Source organism: Stegostoma tigrinum, chromosome 30, assembly GCF_030684315.1.
Source record: "Stegostoma tigrinum isolate sSteTig4 chromosome 30, sSteTig4.hap1, whole genome shotgun sequence".
NCBI classification, from domain to species: Eukaryota; Metazoa; Chordata; class Chondrichthyes; order Orectolobiformes; family Stegostomatidae; genus Stegostoma; species Stegostoma tigrinum.
In genome coordinates this window covers 7,793,415-7,811,654 of record NC_081383.1, presented here as the reverse complement: position 1 = coordinate 7,811,654, position 18,240 = coordinate 7,793,415, and the positions used below count along the sequence as shown (strand labels likewise).

General features: G+C 39.4%; 2 protein-coding genes across 4 annotated transcripts in view; both read left to right on the top strand.

Moving 5' to 3' along the window:
* LOC125465720 (small glutamine-rich tetratricopeptide repeat-containing protein alpha-like) overlaps nucleotides 1-7,954 on the top strand; it is a 47,282-nt gene extending 39,328 nt beyond the window's left edge. The window contains exons 11-12 of one of the 2 annotated variants that reach the window (XM_048559477.2): nucleotides 1,115-1,237; nucleotides 4,150-7,954. In XM_048559477.2, the coding sequence (XP_048415434.1) occupies nucleotides 1,115-1,226 (112 nt within the window). In that variant the 3' untranslated portion in view covers nucleotides 1,227-1,237; nucleotides 4,150-7,954. Of the gene's footprint in view, nucleotides 1-1,114; nucleotides 1,258-4,149 lie in introns of both variants that reach the window. The other variant, XM_048559478.2, reaches the window with a different exon arrangement.
* The window catches only part of LOC125465719 (zinc transporter ZIP3-like), a 31,057-nt gene continuing 18,516 nt past the window's right edge, over nucleotides 5,700-18,240 (top strand). The window contains exon 1 of one of the 2 annotated variants that reach the window (XM_048559475.2): nucleotides 5,700-5,814. The gene's annotated coding sequence lies outside the window, so the exon portion shown is untranslated. The remainder of the gene's footprint in view (nucleotides 5,815-18,240) is intronic. The other variant, XM_048559474.2, reaches the window with a different exon arrangement.

Here is an 18,240-nt window from a genome sequence, read left to right as displayed (position 1 = left end):
ATAAAAGACGGGAAATCCAACTTTGATTACTGATTGTGTAATGAAGTTTCTAATCAGCCTCTTCAGAAGTACTAATAGACATCTGGAGCAGGTGAGACTTGAGCCCATACCTCTTGTCTCTGAGATAGGGACACTACCACTGCATCATAAGAGACCCTTCTAATCATCTTGTAATACTTAGGAACAAGAGGAGGTCAGTCAGCTCATCAGATTTGTTCCACCTTCAATCAGATCATGGATTATCTGCATCTTAACTGATTAAGTTTCCATTTTTTTTCATTTAAAGTCATGAAAATGATCTTCCTGTTCAGACTTCAAAACCTAAAATAAAGATAACTTCTCACTCCAGTCCATTAGAAACATTCTGATTGGGAGCAGAAGTAGGCCGGTTAGCCCTTCAACTGATTGATCAGTTCTAAAGTCCATATTCTCATCTATCAACAATAGATTTTTGTTAGAGAAACAAAATAATATCTGCTTCTGCCTTAAAATATTCAGTGATGTACAGTTTGGATACTTTGTCTTTAGCCATAGTGGTTGTGTCAGTCTCTACTCAGTTGATGCATACTTGGCTGAGTTTGTATTAAACCAAAACTACATCTGCTTTGCACACACCTGCTTCTGTATTGTCCTACTTTGACAGCAATACCAGTGCTAAAAGTGTTTCATTAAACATGAGGTGATATGGACCGGGTTGAGGGCAGAAAAATCTGGTGTACATGAGAACTGTTTCCTCGCTTGAAAGTTCTCCTGTGTCATTAATTTGGAAACTCTTGAATTCCAAAATTGAGTAGATGGCTACCATTTACAGGGTGCCTTTGGCTGCGTTGAGAGATCATTGGCTTACTGATTTATTATAACAAGTGTTTTACTAGTTCATAAACTGCAATTTTCATTACCTCTGTGACTTGTCCACAAAAATGTAGCACTGTAAACAAGTCACGTCGATGGTGATGAGATATTGACTTGCCTTTAATTTTTGGCCCCCACTGTTGCTGGTGTTGCTTTTAGATGTCTGGAAAGTGTTTTTGGTCACAGCATATTTTCATATGCGTGGAGTCTATACAAATAATTTCAATGGTCTCTTTATTTTTTTTCTTTTTTAAACACACAGAGGACAGCAATTTGCACAGCAGATGCAGCAGCAGAATCCAGAGCTCATTGAACAGTTACGGAGCCAAATCCGGAGCCGAACCCCCAGTGCCAGCAACGAAGAACAGTCCTAACTCTATACGAGGCAAATACTGTTCTTTTATAGTGAGTTGGAGGTGTAGCCAAATGTAGAAGCTAACTTCAGAAACGTGGGAAAACATCAGTCAGGAAGCCCAATTTAAAGTTTTCACTCTATTTTACATTTAATTAATATGATTACTTGTTAAGGAGTTTTGCCATGCTGTTAGCAACAAAATTGCCATGAGTATAAAATGATTTGTTGTTTTATGGAGTGTAGAGAGACAAATGTCAAAAGTGTTAAGGACTTTATCAACAAGATGATCCTTAAGATCAGATAAATATTAAAATAAGGCAGAAGCTTCTTAATTCTGCTGCCTGGTATCTACTTTTTGAAGAGCGTATTGGCAGTCTCAATGACCAAGTACTCAGTTAACTCCTCCACACTCCTGTGTGTTTCTCGACAAAGCAGCTTAGGACTTATTTTTAAAGTATTAATGTTGCATAAATATAAGTTGTTGACAGTATTACAGAGAAAGGGAGGTTAAATGAAGGAGAATTCCTGATAGTCATTTTATAAATAACAACTAACAATTTATTTATTTAACCCTAATAGTGAGCACATTAATACAATTACTGCCAAACTGAATAATTCCTCCCTAACTCCTAACTATTCCCTAACTGAATTAAATTCTACTAGTATGCTGTTCCAATAAACACAAGTCCTACTTCTATAACCCAAGTAGTAAAAAACAAATAAATTAAAACTTAGTCTCTCAAAGTTCACGAAGAATGTGTGTTCCAGAATGTTCTGCCTTCTCCACGGCATAAATGTCTCTCTCCTGCTGTTTGCAAATCATAAATGTCTTTCTTCTGTTGTTCCTGCTGACAGGGATGTTTCCTCTGTGAAGACGCTTGGCTTGAAGTACTATGGTACCTCTCATGGATAAGATGGTGTTTTCTTAGACAGCTTAATGACTTCTTGTGAGAGCTAGGTGCTTAATTCTCAGATGGCAGTTTGCTCTCTCACTGATTTTCAAAAACTCTCTCCTTTATATACCTTGGATTACATATCAATTTTCTTACAATAGCATTGGTCCGAATTTGTCAAAACCATCAGTTTTAAATTCAAGATAACAAAGTGTGGAGCTGGATGAACACAGCAGGCCAAGCAGCACCTCAGGAGCACAAAAGCTGACGTTTCGGGCCTAGACCCTCCTTCAGAAGGGGGATGGGGAGAGGGAACTGGAATAAAGAGGGGGAGGTGGACCGAAGATGGAGAGAAAAGAAGATAGGTGGAGAGGAGAGTATAGGTGAGGAGCTAGGGAGGGGATAGATCAGTCCAGGGAAGACGGACAGGTCAAGGAGGCGGGATGAGGTGAAAGGTAGGAAATGGAGGTGCGGCTTGAGGTGGGAGGAAGAACAGGTTAGGGAAGCAGAGACAGTCTGGGCTGGTTTTGGGATGCAGTGGGGGAAGGGGAGATTTTGAAGCTTGTGAAGTCCACATTGATACCTTTGGGGTGCAGGGTTCCCAAGCGGAATATGAGTTGCTGTTCTTGCAACCTTCGGGTGGCATCGTTGTGGCACTGCAGGAGGCCCAGGATGGACATGTTGTCTGAGGAATGGGAGGGGGAGTTGAAATGGTTCGCGACTGGGAGGTGCAGTTGTTTATTGCGAACTGAGCAGAGGTGTTCTGCAAAGCGGTCCCCAAGCCTCCGCTTGGCATGTGTAGGTGAACATCTGCTTGATATGGAAGGTCATCTTGGGGCCTGGGATGGGGGTGAGGGAGGAGGTGTGGGGGCAAGTGTAGCATTTCCTGCAGTTGCAGGGGAAGGTGCTGGGTGTGGTGGGGTTGGAGGGGAGTGTGGAGCGGACAAGGGAGTTGCGGAGAGAGTGGTCTCTCCGGAAAGCAGACAGGGGTGGGGATGGAAAAATGTCTTGGGTGGTGGGGTCGGATTGTAGATGGCGGAAGTGTTGGAGGATGATGTGTTTTAAATTCACTTAGCTTTCAGTTGTTAAGTGCTTGGTTTAAATTAATTGGGCTTGTTCCAGCTTGTTGCTAAAGCATTCAAAACAGACCTAAGGTTTCTAATCACCGCCAATAGATACATGTCTCCACTTTAGAACTGGCTGTACATCTTTAGCTACATACAGATGGTTTTTTTTCCTGTATAAATCTCTAAGCTTAGAAAAGTACTTATCTCTTAAAGGAACCATGCACTGTTCTCCCTTATCATTTTTTACAATCAAGTTCTAACTTCCTGCCTTCATATTCACGATTACACTACGCAACTTTGTAACAACAGATAAACTAGCGCAAAATATTTATTTAATTAAAGAGATGGGGAAATGTCTTGTGTTAGGGAATCTGTTGTCATATTCTACTTAGTCCCTGGGTTGAATGTTAAAGTTTAACCGCTAAACAGTACGTGACTAGCAGATCTAATCTTCAAACACAATATATGAGCAGAAGAGAAAGGAGAATTTAAGTGGACATTAAATTGAGAATCCTGAGAATTCAGTGCATTCAGCATCTGAAAATTGAAAATTTTGAGGCGTTCAGATTTTGCTGACGTGCATTTCAACATTTTGACTTTGTTGACCAGGCGATCACACTTTCGGATTCGCAAATCTGAACTGACTTAGCTGGTCGCAGTCGGAATAATGGGAAATGCTATACTGTTGTCCACATTTCCTGTTTCTGCTGAATCCTACCCAGTGCACAGGTTGGCTCATGCAGGCATGCTTGTGATGCCCTTTGTAGGTGTATGGCCTAGAAACTCTGCTAATGAAGAGTGGCTCTTCATATAAGGGTGGAAGAGAGTGACTTGTCAGTGGAACCTCATCCTTGCATTTTCAGTATAGCAAGAGGATGAATAGATTTATTTTAATAGTTGTCAATATAATTAATTGCTTTTGATTGAAAACTTGAAGTTCCCCTCATGCATGTGAATTAATTGTTATATGTTAATTTTACAGATATACAACAACAGATGGAGATTGTTTGTTCTCCACTTTGACGTCAGGAACTTGAAGTAATGATTTGTACTGTCACTTGCATGTTCAGGAGGATCCTCAAAGTGGAGAGCTAACCACTTCTAAATACGGAATTCAAAAAAGGAACTGGGTTTCAAGCTTGCAAAAACCACTAATTGACCTTTCTGTGGAAGTTATGTATTGAGCTTTCTGTGATTCTAAGTTCTTTTTTAAAAAAAACATAATGTTCACAGAGGAACACCTAGCTGCTTTTTAATCACTTCTCCAAAATGTCTGTTATCATGTGAGATTCCACTTTGTTCTTAAAAACACCAGAGGCTAACAGCAATGGCTCCACACCTCACCTTCTCAATACTGACAAATTGTTTTGCCTGTAACAGTTTTTTTTCCCAGCATTTTATCCGTTCAGTGGAATGGAACAGCAGAGGCCATATGCATAAATTCAAACAAATTCTGCTCACAGTGTGATTAACATCACTTGTTCGTTCATGTAGGCTTTTTTAATGTTGCAGAACATTTTATAAAAGTAGCACAAGAATTTGTGTGTAACCTTATTAAAATTAACAATTTGAAACCGAGATAGAAGTATAAATATTAAATTAGCCTTGGGAGTGAAATGGTGAAACTTTGCTCAGTGGCAATTGTTTGAGAAATTGTTAACATTACCAGCTGAATTGAAGTGTGATCAACTTTGTACTTGATGTATTTTAGGGAATGCATTTACAGAATGGACTCCAGAAGCTGCATACAGGAAGAAGAAAAGGCATCCATATGTTATAATATAAATGACCACTTAAGATTGATGAAGCATCCTAGTACGGCAGTCGCACTTTGCGACAGCAACAACTTCTGGTACTACCCAAGCCGCGCATTTGAGGATTGACCATATAGTATACATTGTTCTAGCTGTAGAAATAGAACATCTTCATTAGCAGCCAGTGTTTCTAGCCAATATTTGCTCATAAAGGAGAGACAAATAAATTGTGAGCACCTCCACTGTAATTACTCAAGATATAGAGTTGGAATTTATGTATAACTATGAAATCTGTTTTTAAATCTGCATAAAATATTCATAGAAGTATTTTGGTATCCTTTTTGTGCACCGTGACTGAACGTGTTTCACATGGCTAAGACCACTGGTTTGCAGTTTTTGTGGAAAAGTGAGATAATGCAACCCAAAATCCTGCTGATAGTCCCTGTAATAAATTTGATTTATCTGGTCAACAGAAAATCAGTGACTAATTAATTCATTCTAAACTTACTGGATCACAGAATGCAATCAGAAATACACAGCTTTCAAAAATAAACCTGAAATTCCATATCATAAAAATTGCATCTGATTCATTCAATCACTGTAAACTACTGGTTCTGCAAGCAGACTCTTCCGGGGAGGGGTATCCCAACTATTTGTCTTCATGTTTTGTCACAAAGTCTCATGGAATAAAGTACAAGGTCCTATTTGTTTATGTCTCTGTAGGTTTCTCATACTAATGGATCTTGATGTTCTGTCCCAGGATTTATCTAACAACCATGTTAAGGACAGTCCTTTACAAATTGCCTTGCTCTTAAAGTGCACAGGACAGACACTAAAGTAGGAATATGAAAAATACAATTCACACTGAGTCATCTGGGAGTTTTGAGTGCCAGGTCAGTCTTGTTCTTGATTTAGTATTTTTCTGTGTCCTAGGAATAAATTCAGTGTAAACATTTGTTATTTCTTTTAGCAAAAATACAATTACTCCTTGGAATTGTTTCCACATAAGGTGAAACTCCTCAAGTTCGTTGATACCATTTAGCATAATTAACAGTTAAGCAAAGTTAAAACAAGGCGAATATTTTAAGCAGAGTTTCAGCGCACCAGATGCTAGGTACTCTTTCCATTTGTAATTATGAAAGTTGATACTTTGTAAACATTCTGCTACCCCAGAGTAATCTGTCTTTGTACATTTGTATTGTTTTTAAAGGAAAAAAGCATTGGGTGGAGAGGTGCAATATTTGTTTAAACCACATACAAAGTCCAAAAATTTTATCAGAATTTTGTCATCAATCAGAATCTCATGCAATACAGAAAAAGTTCTGTACCACAGTTCAGTTTGTTGTGCCGTTTGTGTTTAGATTTCTGCTCCTTTTATTGTTACATATGTGACTTTGAATTCTCATCACCATCTCCCTCAAGTTTTCCATTCCAATTTTCTTACACTTCCCAATAAAATGCACTTAACCAATCCACAATTACTGGAATGTCCTCCAGAGGGCAAACCATTCTTCAAACTGCAGTCTTTCAAGCTGAGGCACAATAGATATTAAACAAGAATTCTGATTGCTGTTTCATCCTTACATTTTAAGATGAGATTAATGAGAGGTGTGTAATTTATATATCGATAGGTGTCATTAGTGGTAATGTCACTGGACTAATCGCATACAGTCCCAAAACTAATGTCCTAGGGCTGTGGGTATGAATCTTACCATGGTCGATGTTTAAATTTGAATTACATTTTACTTAAAAACCAGTCCAAAGTCAACCATGTAGTCATTATCAATTGATGTAAATTTCCATCTAGTTCACTAATGTTCTTTAAGGAAAGAAATTGCTCCACTGTCCTTACCTGATCTGACCTGCATGTGACTAGGCCCACAAAAAAGTGATTGATTCTTAATTGGACTTGAGATGGACTAGCAAACCACTAGGCTCAAGGTTAGTTACCAATGAGTATAAATGCTAGACCAGCCAGTGATGCCCATGTCCAGTGAATTTTAAGAGAAAATATCAGAGCCTTGATCAGGCCCCTATCTGATGTATTCTTCAGTTTTGGTCACTTAATCCCAAATTTAGACATCTCCCATGAAAGAGAGGGAGTGTTCATTCATCCATAGTTATAAAGTGTTATGTAGACTATGTAAAAGGTACACATAAATTAGCCTGTCCAACTTAACTGAGGTCATGTGGCAGAACTTGCCTTGTAAATCCCCCTTCCAACAACATACAAAAATCAAGGAATAACCAAATAATTTTAAATGCTTGAAAGCTCAGAAACAATTTCCTCCTATGTAGGAGTCCAGAGGAAAGAGACATTGCATAAAATTAGAACTAAGCCAAATCAGTGTAAAATCAGGAAGCACTCCTGATCTAGTGGAGATCTAGAACCAACATGTAGATTTAACACAGACAGGTAAATGAGAGTAAAGCATGAGTTGACCAAGACCTAAGTGAAACCAATTTGAGGGGCTAAATGACCAATTCCAGTTCTCTGACTACCAGTCTCTGCTGCACTCCACACCTGAGAACAACTAAATAAGCAGAGTTGTTAGTAAGTACTTCTCTGCTCTCTGTAGTTTAGTATCATTTTTTTGGAGGCTAGTCTATTCAATGACCATGGGACAGGGCTATTCTAATGGCTTTCAGTGATCTCCATGAGGTAATCAACAGCAAACCCCACAACATTGAAATACAGTGCAACTTATGTCCATTCTGCACTATTGTAACATTGATGAATCTCAAAAATTGAAACTGCTCAAATGTCTCACTTCAGAAAGTCAACAATTTAGAGTGGATCTTTCATCTGATATTCTACCTACCACAACTGCCATTTACCTATTTGCAGAATAATTAGTAGAAGATTTCTTTTACTGTAGTTGAATATATATGAAGTAAAACATTGAAATGTTCTATTTGAACCTTGAAGTTTGTGCTAAATCGGTCTGTTTTTAAATAAAGAAGAAATACCTGTATCAATGTGTTAAATTTAGAATTTTAATGCCTGCATTAAAATGTAAATTTATGAAAAAACATCTTATGCTCTTGTATTTAAAAGTGCACATGAATTCAAATGTTGGAAAAGGTAATTATCAGCTCGCTTGAATCTGATTACTGGGTCTACTGCTCTTAATTATAGCTTTGTAGTGTGCATATGTCTGAAAACTTGAGTATTGTGACTTTTGACAGCTGAAAATTCCTTCTCTGCAAAATTAAAATTGTTGGAAATGGTCAACAGGCCAGGTAACACCTGTGGAGCAAGATTACTGTTGCAGGCTGATGTCCTTCAGAATTAGAAAATGTTAAAGATAAAGCAGGTTTTAGGCATTTACAGTGGAAGAGGAGGAAGGAACAAAAAGGAAGGTGTGTGAAATGACAGAAAACAGGAAAGGCTTTAAATATTTTATCAAACTGTTTATCCACATTTTTATAGGTACCAAATCCTGAAGTGAGATTTGAACCAAAACCTACCCAGGGGTAGGAACACTGTGACTGCACCAGAAGACCTGATAAAACTATATTCATTAATTGGTCAATTATTAAGACACATCATAGCAGCTGAGACGCAAACTAGATATAGGGGCACTACCACTGTACAGGAAGACCTGAAATATAAAGTTTTGTACCAGTGAGGAATGACACCAGTTTTTTTTAAACACAATGGCAAGAATACAAACATTGAAGGAATACCTCAGCAAGTGATAGAGTTAAACTGTCATCAGTTTATTTGGAAGGGGTATAACATTCCTCTGTGACCATCACATCTGAGGCAGGAATTGAACACTTGGTCTGAGTACTACATTTGAACAGTGTGGGAGTCCAAGGTGGATATTGGATGGGATAGAGAATTAAAATGTGTGACAACCCTAAACTCAAGATTCCATGAATCCTCAAACCAGTATTCAGTTAGTCACTCACCCAATCTGTTTTCCTCCAAAGGAGGAAAAATCTTCCAGCAATAATTTTCATTTGTGGTATCCATTTGATGTTTCTTGTAATGCAAGAATGGTTTGATTTTATATGGACTTAGTAACTTGGAATCATCCTGTTGACTATTCCAGGCTCTAACTTTTAAAATAGTGCAAAGGAAGTCCTCCTAGTCCCTTAATGCTGGCTACAATTATGCTGGCAACAGTAAACAAAATCCTCCTTCACTCCTCCCTCACACACACTGTGATGTAACTAAGAAGGCCAAACCTTGCTTCCTTATGTCTGAGCGTGTGAACTATATTAACTCTTACCCAGGAACGTATTGATCATTTCTGGGTCACAGTAAGCTGAGAGGGGAAGTTGATAGGTGACCGAGAGCTATCATTAACTTCTGAGTCATGTCTTACGCTAAGTACCATTAACAAAAGGGTTCAGGCATAGTTTTGATGTATTCTTGAACCACCTTCATGAGACTAACCTCCGGTTGGTATTTCTGGTCTCTTACTTGCTGCTTCCATACACTGTTATTGGAGTCACTAATGAGTCTGTCCTAAGATCAGATGCGTAATATAGAACAGATTGATCCATGACGTAAAGCAGCATCTGCTGGGAACTGTGGAATACATCAATTCATCAACTTGGGTGCCTGATGACAAGCATAAATTATAATCAAGGATTTGAGGCAAAGTATGGACTGGATCAATACACCACTGCAATCAGTTGCATACAGATGCTGATCAAGATAGTCATTTGAACGTAGCTTTGTACTTAACTGACAGCAAGACAAAATGAATGAAACCTCATTTTAACTTTGTTATTTTTAAACACAATTGCTGTATCATCGGGGCAGTGGTAATATATTCGGCATGTTATTAATTAATGATCAGAAAGATGAGTTCAGATCCAATTAAGGGAATCAAAAGAATTTAGTATCAGTAATGTGCGGTTTAAAAATAAGGTGTCTCCCATTTAAGACTGACGAAGAGGAATATCTTCCCTACAGATTGGTGAAGGCAGGAATCCTTGATTACTGTTCAGGCAGACAGATTCTCAGTAATTAGGAAGTTGATTCTTTTCGGAGTGGTGGCAGCAATGTAGTGTTTAAGTCAGATCAGTCATGCTATTATTGAAAGATATAGCAGGTTAGGGAGGCCAAATTGTTGTTATTCATTCTTGGGACATAAGGAGCTCAGAAGGCTGAGGTCAGTTAGGAGTCAATCAAATTTCTGTGGATCTGGAAGTCACATGTAAGCCAAAACAGGTAAGAATGGCAGATTTCCTTCCCTCAAGAATACTGAATCAGATGGGTTTTTTTTCTTCCAAAAATCAACAGCAGTTATAGAATCACTATTAAGATAGCTTTCAAATTCAGTTATGTTTTATTGAACTCAAATTTCACCATACTATTGTGTGATTGGAGAGCATGTTCTTAGATATTAGCCTAGGGCTCTGGATTACTGGTCTAATGGCATTACCACAACCTTCCTCAGTGGCCTACTTCTAATAAAAGATAAGTATTATGGGCATTGGAGATCTGAAATATAAACAGAAAATTGGTTCAACTGCATTTGAGATTTTGAAGTTTCAATTCTTTTATGACTTTCTCTTTTGCAACCAGTCAGCAGTATTCAAAAAATGGCCCTTTCTTCTTAATGGGATTTGAGATTTAAATAATGGCTTTAAACTGAGAAGAAGTGTATTTGGAATTGTGTGTTGCCTTGCATCATGCAAGTTTATTTAAAAAATACTCTTCATGAACAATAAGTTACTTTAAACTGTAGAATAGTTGACAGTTGCTGCTTAAAATTACTTTTTAAATAGAACTTTAAAGCAGTCAAAGGGCAATTATCAAATATAATTTAACAACTAGTCAAGAATATATCGGGACAACATTTCTCAAAAAGGTTTTTGTAACATTACAAAAGGAGGCGGGGGTGCAGAGGAGAAGGGAGATGTTGAGAATTTCGGCAGGGCATTCTTTAGCTGGTATTGCAAAGCAATAAATATTGGGGGTAGACCGATCCTGGAGTGCAGTTTGTTCAAGGAGTGAAAGAGTTAGACAAGGAAATGGAGGGATTTGAAAATGAGAACGTTAAAATCATAATACAGTACATGACTTGTTCAAGCTAGCCCTTCTACATTAGGACAAGACTGATTTTTTCAAGCAGCAGCACTGTACACATTAACAGCTAACACAATTTCTAACCACAGGATGGTGCTATTGCTTGACTTCATATTAGACAAAAATATTTTCAAATGCACTCGGCAGGTTATAAACCACCTTTTAGTTGTGATCCTCCTGATACATTGCAATTTAATTTTCAGTGCCGTGGTGTGGCTTTACCAGACACTGAGTGACAACTCTGCACCCTGAGGGATTTGGAAAACAGAAACCATAATAAAACCATAAACCATAAAATCTGTTCTTCCTCTCACCCATCCCCTCCTCCCACCTGAAGCCGCACCTCCATTTCCCATCTACTAACCTCATCCCGCCTCCGTGACCTGTCCGTCCTCCCCGGACTGGCCTATCCCCTCCCCACCTATACTCTCCTCTCCACCTATCTTCTCCTCTATCCATCTTCGGTCCGCCTCCCCCTCTCTCCCTATTTATTTCAGAACCCTCTCCCCATCCCCCTCTGTGATGAAGGGTCTAGGCCGGAAAAGTCAGCTTTTGTGCTCCTGAGATGCTGCTTGGCCTGCTGTGTTCATCCAGTTTCACATTATCATCGATAAAAACATGTCTGTTTTCTGGTCAAATATGTATCACCTCAAATCCTAGATCTGAGTGCAGGTCAAAATAGTCCAGGAAATGGATTGGTGTGACTGAAGCATAAAGAGATATGTCATTTACCATTTCTCAAATTCTACTCACATAACTCATAAAAGTAGTTTAGTTCAGGATGTAAATAGAGTGATAGGTTTGGCCGAAAAACAGCTTCATTGTGCATGCATTTCTTTACTCTCTTGTACCCCCCGCTAAATAGACACACAAAATATAAAATTTCTCCTCTGGAGAGCACAAAAACACTGAAAATACAGATGCAATGAAAATAAATAAGCAATGCAATTATGCAAGGAATCAGAAGTGTCAGGGATACAGGGAAGAATTAAAATTTAACTATTGGAGATGCAATTACTCACAAAATGGTGCATTCACCTCAATGGAGCAAATAGCTTTCTGCACTTTAATTGCAGATATAAGAGTAAGATTGTTTAATTTTGAAGACATGAAGTGTAAACATATTTTGATTTTATTGATATTTAGATGTTCTGATGTCCACTTATAGTCAAATTCGCTGTGGCACAGAACAAGGCTATTCAGCCGTTTGAAGCCATACGGAAAAACTTTTCTATTCATGTGTGGGATGTGGGCATCACTGGCTGGCCAGTATTTCTTACCCATTCCAAGTTGCCTTTGAGAAGGTGGTGGTGAGCTGCCTTCTTGAACCACTGCAGTCATCCTGCTGTGGGTTGACCCACAATGCTATTAGGGAGGAAATTCCAGGATTTTGAAGGAATTTTCCAGCGTTATTGAAGGAACGGCGATATATTTCCAAGTGAGGATGGTGAGTTACTTGGAGGGGAACTTGGAGGTGGCGGTGTTCCCATATGTCTGATGTCCTTGTCCTTCTGGATGGAAGTGGTCATGGGCTTGGAAGATGCTGTCTGAGCATCTTTGATGAATTTTTGCAGTGCACCTTGTAGACAGTACACACTGCTGCTATTGAGCATCATTGGTGGAGGGAATGAATTCTTGTGGATGTAGTGCAATCAAGCCGTCTGCTTTGTCCTGGATGGTGTCAAGCTTCTTGAGTGTTGTTGGGGCTGCACCCATCCAGGCAAGTGGGGAGCATTCCATCACACCCCTGACTTGTGCCTTGTAGATAATGGACAGGCTTTGGGGAGTCAGGAGATGAGTTACTGGATGGAAGTTTGCTCGCTGAGCTGGAAGGATCGTTTTCAGATGTTTCATCACCGTTCTAGGTAACATCATCAGTGAGCGTCCGGTGAAGCGCTGGTGTTATGTCCCGCTTTCTACTTATGTGTTTAGGTTTCCTAGGGTTGGTGAGTTACTTGCTGCAGTATTCCCAGCTTCTGGCCTGTTCTTGTAGCCACTCTGTTAATGTGGTGAATCCAGTTGAGTTTCTGGTCAATGGTAACCCTCAGGATATTGATAGTGGGGGATTCAGTGATGGTAACACCATTGAATGTCAAGGTGACAGTGGTTAGATTGTCTCTTATTGGTGATGGTCATAGCCTGGCATTTGAGTGACATGAATGTCACTTGCCACTTGTCAGCCCAAGCCTGGATGTTGTCCAGATCTTGTTGTATGTGAACACGGACTGGTTTAGCATCTGAAGAATCGCGAATGGTGCTGAACATTGTGCAATCATCGGCAAACATCCCACTTCTGATCATATGATGGAGGGAAGATCATTGATGAACCAACTGAAGATAGTTGGGCCTAGGACACTACCCTGAGGAAATCCTGCAGAGATGTCCTAGAGCTGAGATGATTAACCTCCCACAGCCACGACCATCTTCCTATGTTTCAGGTATGACTCCAAGCCCCTTGATACCTATTAATTCCAGTTTTGCTAGGGCTCCTTGAAACCACACTTGGTCAAATGCAGCCTTTATATCAAAGACTGTCACTCTCACCTCACCTCTGAATTCAGCTCTTTTGACCATGTTTGAACCAAAGCTGTAATGAGATCAGGAGCTGAGTGGCTCTGGCAGAACCCAAACTGGGTTTCATGAGCAGGATTTTGCTGAGCAGATGCCGCTTGATAGTGCTGTTGATGACACTTTCCATCACTTTACTGATGGTCGAGAGTAGACTGACGGGTCAGTAATTGGCCGGGTGGGATTTGTCCTGCTTTTTGTGTACAGAACATACCTGGGCAATTTTCCACATTGTCGGGCAGATACCAGGGTTGTAACTGTACTAGAACAGCTTTGCCAGGGGAGTAGATTTATCTTATATATCCCCTGGAATACCATTTAAATAACATTTCAATTTTTCTTTCTGTTTTTTGTGGGGAGTATAAGGGAGAAAATGCATGATAGAGTCTTGGTCCGAAACATCAGCTTTTCTGCTCCTAAGATGCTGCTTGGCCTGCTGTGTTCATCCAGCTCCACACTTTGTTATCTTGCATACTCAATGAAGCAGTTTTCAACCAAGTCTAATGCTCTATTTACATACCAATCTACACAATTTCAATGAGTTATGAGTGGAATTTGAGAAATGGCAAATGACATAACTCTTTCTTGCTTGAGTTATGCCACACTTCCTGGATTATTTTGACTTGCGGTCAGGTTTAGGTGCTAATTCAAAACAAAATTAGAAGAAAATTAAAATAAACATTTGTTCTGAATTGCATCTACAATACATTCCAATTCTACAAAAATATATTCATTAAAAATTGTTTAAAAATTGCAGTATTTAATATAAACTGTAATGGCCAAATAGGGATTCCAATAAAGCAAGTATTGGAAATGTTGTTTGAATTTAGCTGAGTTAACACACAGGTGCAGTGGGTAATCAGGAAGGCTAATGGAATATTGGCCCTTATTTCAAGGGGATTGGAGTGTTAGAGTAGGGATGTCTTATGGCAACTGTACAAGCTGTTGGTGAGACCGCGTTTAGAGGATTGTAACAAAAACAAAATTGATGGAAAAGCTTTCTTTTCCGAAGAAGGGTCGAGGTCCAAAACATCAGCATTCGTGCTCCTAAGATACTGCTTGGCCTGCTGTGTTCATCCAACTCCACACCTTGTTATCATTGATGGAAAAGCTCAGTAGGTCTGGCAGCATCTGTGAAGGAAAAAGCAGAGTTAACGTTTCGGGTCGGTGACCCTTCTTCAGAACTTCCTCTGGAGGACTGTGAGCAATTTTGGTCACATTATTGAAGGAAAGATATCTTTTCATTGGAGGCACTTCAGAGAAGGTTTGTTAGGATGCTCCCTAGAATGGAGGGATTATCTTACCAGCAAAGGCTAAATAGGTTGGGACTGTACTCACCGAAGTTTAGAAGAATGAGGAGTGATCTCATTGAAATCTATAGCATTCTTAAAGGGCTTGATAGGCTAAGTATTAAAAAAATGTTTTCCCTCATTGTAGATTCTAAGACCAGAGGGCATATTTGCAGAATAAAGGGGCCCAATTTAAGACTGAGATGAGGGGAAATTCCTTCTCTCAGACGAGTGAGTGTCTTTGAAACTCCTTGACACAGACAACTGTGAGGCAGAGTTCTTGTTTACATTTAAGGCTGAGACAGATTGATTTTTGATCAGTTGGTGCATCCAGGGTTACACAGGAAAGTGGATGAGGGGAATGTTGGGATCAGGCATGATCTGACTGAAGGTGGAACAGGCTTGAGGGGCCTATTCCTGCTTCAATTTCTAATGGCTACGGCTGATATAGTATTTCAATATTCAGCAGTTTATCTAAGCATTAGATATTTAGATATCTAATATTTTATTAGATATAAATGTGAACAATAGATTGCATTTTACTTGAATAGCCTGAATCAACAAAGCAGCTGTAATTAAACTTTCTGTTCTGCAAATGTGCAGGATTCTACCATAATAATTAATAAGTGTTACATTTTATATCTGTATATGTTTCCAAATTTAAGGGCTTCCTCTTTCGTCTTGGGAAGGCTGTGTACTGTAATGATGGGCAACCAGTCGCAGGCTCACTGAGATAAAAGCAAAATACTGCAGATGCTGGAACTTTGAAACAAGCACAGGAAATGTGGAGAAACTCTGCAAGTCTGGCAGCAGAGAGAAAAACAGATAATTTAGAAGAATGAGGAGTGATCTCATTGAAATCTATAGCATTCTTAAAGGGCTTGATAGGCTAAGTATTAAAAAAATGTTTTCCCTCATTGTAGATTCTAAGACCAGAGGGCATATTTGCAGAATAAAGGGGCCCAATTTAAGACTGAGATGAGGGGAAATTCCTTCTCTCAGACGAGTGAGTGTCTTTGAAACTCCTTGACACAGACAACTGTGAGGCAGAGTTCTTGTTTACATTTAAGGCTGAGACAGATTGATTTTTGATCAGTTGGTGCATCCAGGGTTACACAGGAAAGTGGATGAGGGGAATGTTGGGATCAGGCATGATCTGACTGAAGGTGGAACAGGCTTGAGGGGCCTATTCCTGCTTCAATTTCTAATGGCTACGGCTGATATAGTATTTCAATATTCAGCAGTTTATCTAAGCATTAGATATTTAGATATCTAATATTTTATTAGATATAAATGTGAACAATAGATTGCATTTTACTTGAATAGCCTGAATCAACAAAGCAGCTGTAATTAAACTTTCTGTTCTGCAAATGTGCAGGATTCTACCATAATAATTAATAAGTGTTACATTTTATATCTGTATATGTTTCCAAATTTAAGGGCTTCCTCTTTCGTCTTGGGAAGGCTGTGTACTGTAATGATGGGCAACCAGTCGCAGGCTCACTGAGATAAAAGCAAAATACTGCAGATGCTGGAACTTTGAAACAAGCACAGGAAATGTGGAGAAACTCTGCAAGTCTGGCAGCAGAGAGAAAAACAGATAATTTAGAAGAATGAGGAGTGATCTCATTGAAATCTATAGCATTCTTAAAGGGCTTGATAGGCTAAGTATTAAAAAAATGTTTTCCCTCATTGTAGATTCTAAGACCAGAGGGCATATTTGCAGAATAAAGGGGCCCAATTTAAGACTGAGATGAGGGGAAATTCCTTCTCTCAGACGAGTGAGTGTCTTTGAAACTCCTTGACACAGACAACTGTGAGGCAGAGTTCTTGTTTACATTTAAGGCTGAGACAGATTGATTTTTGATCAGTTGGTGCATCCAGGGTTACACAGGAAAGTGGATGAGGGGAATGTTGGGATCAGGCATGATCTGACTGAAGGTGGAACAGGCTTGAGGGGCCTATTCCTGCTTCAATTTCTAATGGCTACGGCTGATATAGTATTTCAATATTCAGCAGTTTATCTAAGCATTAGATATTTAGATATCTAATATTTTATTAGATATAAATGTGAACAATAGATTGCATTTTACTTGAATAGCCTGAATCAACAAAGCAGCTGTAATTAAACTTTCTGTTCTGCAAATGTGCAGGATTCTACCATAATAATTAATAAGTGTTACATTTTATATCTGTATATGTTTCCAAATTTAAGGGCTTCCTCTTTCGTCTTGGGAAGGCTGTGTACTGTAATGATGGGCAACCAGTCGCAGGCTCACTGAGATAAAAGCAAAATACTGCAGATGCTGGAACTTTGAAACAAGCACAGGAAATGTGGAGAAACTCTGCAAGTCTGGCAGCAGAGAGAAAAACAGATAATTTAGAAGAATGAGGAGTGATCTCATTGAAATCTATAGCATTCTTAAAGGGCTTGATAGGCTAAGTATTAAAAAAATGTTTTCCCTCATTGTAGATTCTAAGACCAGAGGGCATATTTGCAGAATAAAGGGGCCCAATTTAAGACTGAGATGAGGGGAAATTCCTTCTCTCAGACGAGTGAGTGTCTTTGAAACTCCTTGACACAGACAACTGTGAGGCAGAGTTCTTGTTTACATTTAAGGCTGAGACAGATTGATTTTTGATCAGTTGGTGCATCCAGGGTTACACAGGAAAGTGGATGAGGGGAATGTTGGGATCAGGCATGATCTGACTGAAGGTGGAACAGGCTTGAGGGGCCTATTCCTGCTTCAATTTCTAATGGCTACGGCTCATAACTCGACCCTTCTTCGGAAAAGAAAGCTTTTCCATCAATTTTGTTTTTGTTACAATCCTCTAAACGCGGTCTCACCAACAGCATCCAGAATGACTCTTCTTCAGAACTGAAAGTTGTTGGAATTTTTAAAATATTTTTGAGAGAAGTGGAGAAGAAGCAGATAAACCGATGGCATCGGGGCCCAGTGCAAAAGACAAAGGGGTTGTGAAAGAGAAAGAGAAAATGTGTGTGATTTAAGGTGTGATAAGGAGAAAATGGGTCCTCCCTAGAATCATACAGTACAGAAGAGGCCCTTTGCCAAAAATACGCTGCCATCTACTCAAGAAATAACACAGTGTGGAGCTAGAGGAACACAGCAGGCCAGGCAGCATCAGAGGAAAGGAAAAGTTGACGTTTCAGGTCGGGACCCTTCCTGCTCCTCTGATGCTGTCTGGTCTGCTGTGTTCCTCCAGTTCCACGCTTTGTTAACTCTGACTCCAGGATCTACAGTTCTTGCTATCACTATCTACATAAGTCCCACTTTCCCACACTAGGCCAGTAGCCCTTGAGTGTTGTGGCATTTCAAGTGTTCACCTAAGTACTTTTTAAAGGTTGTGAGGTTACCTGTCTCAACGACCCTCCAGTGACAGTGCATTCT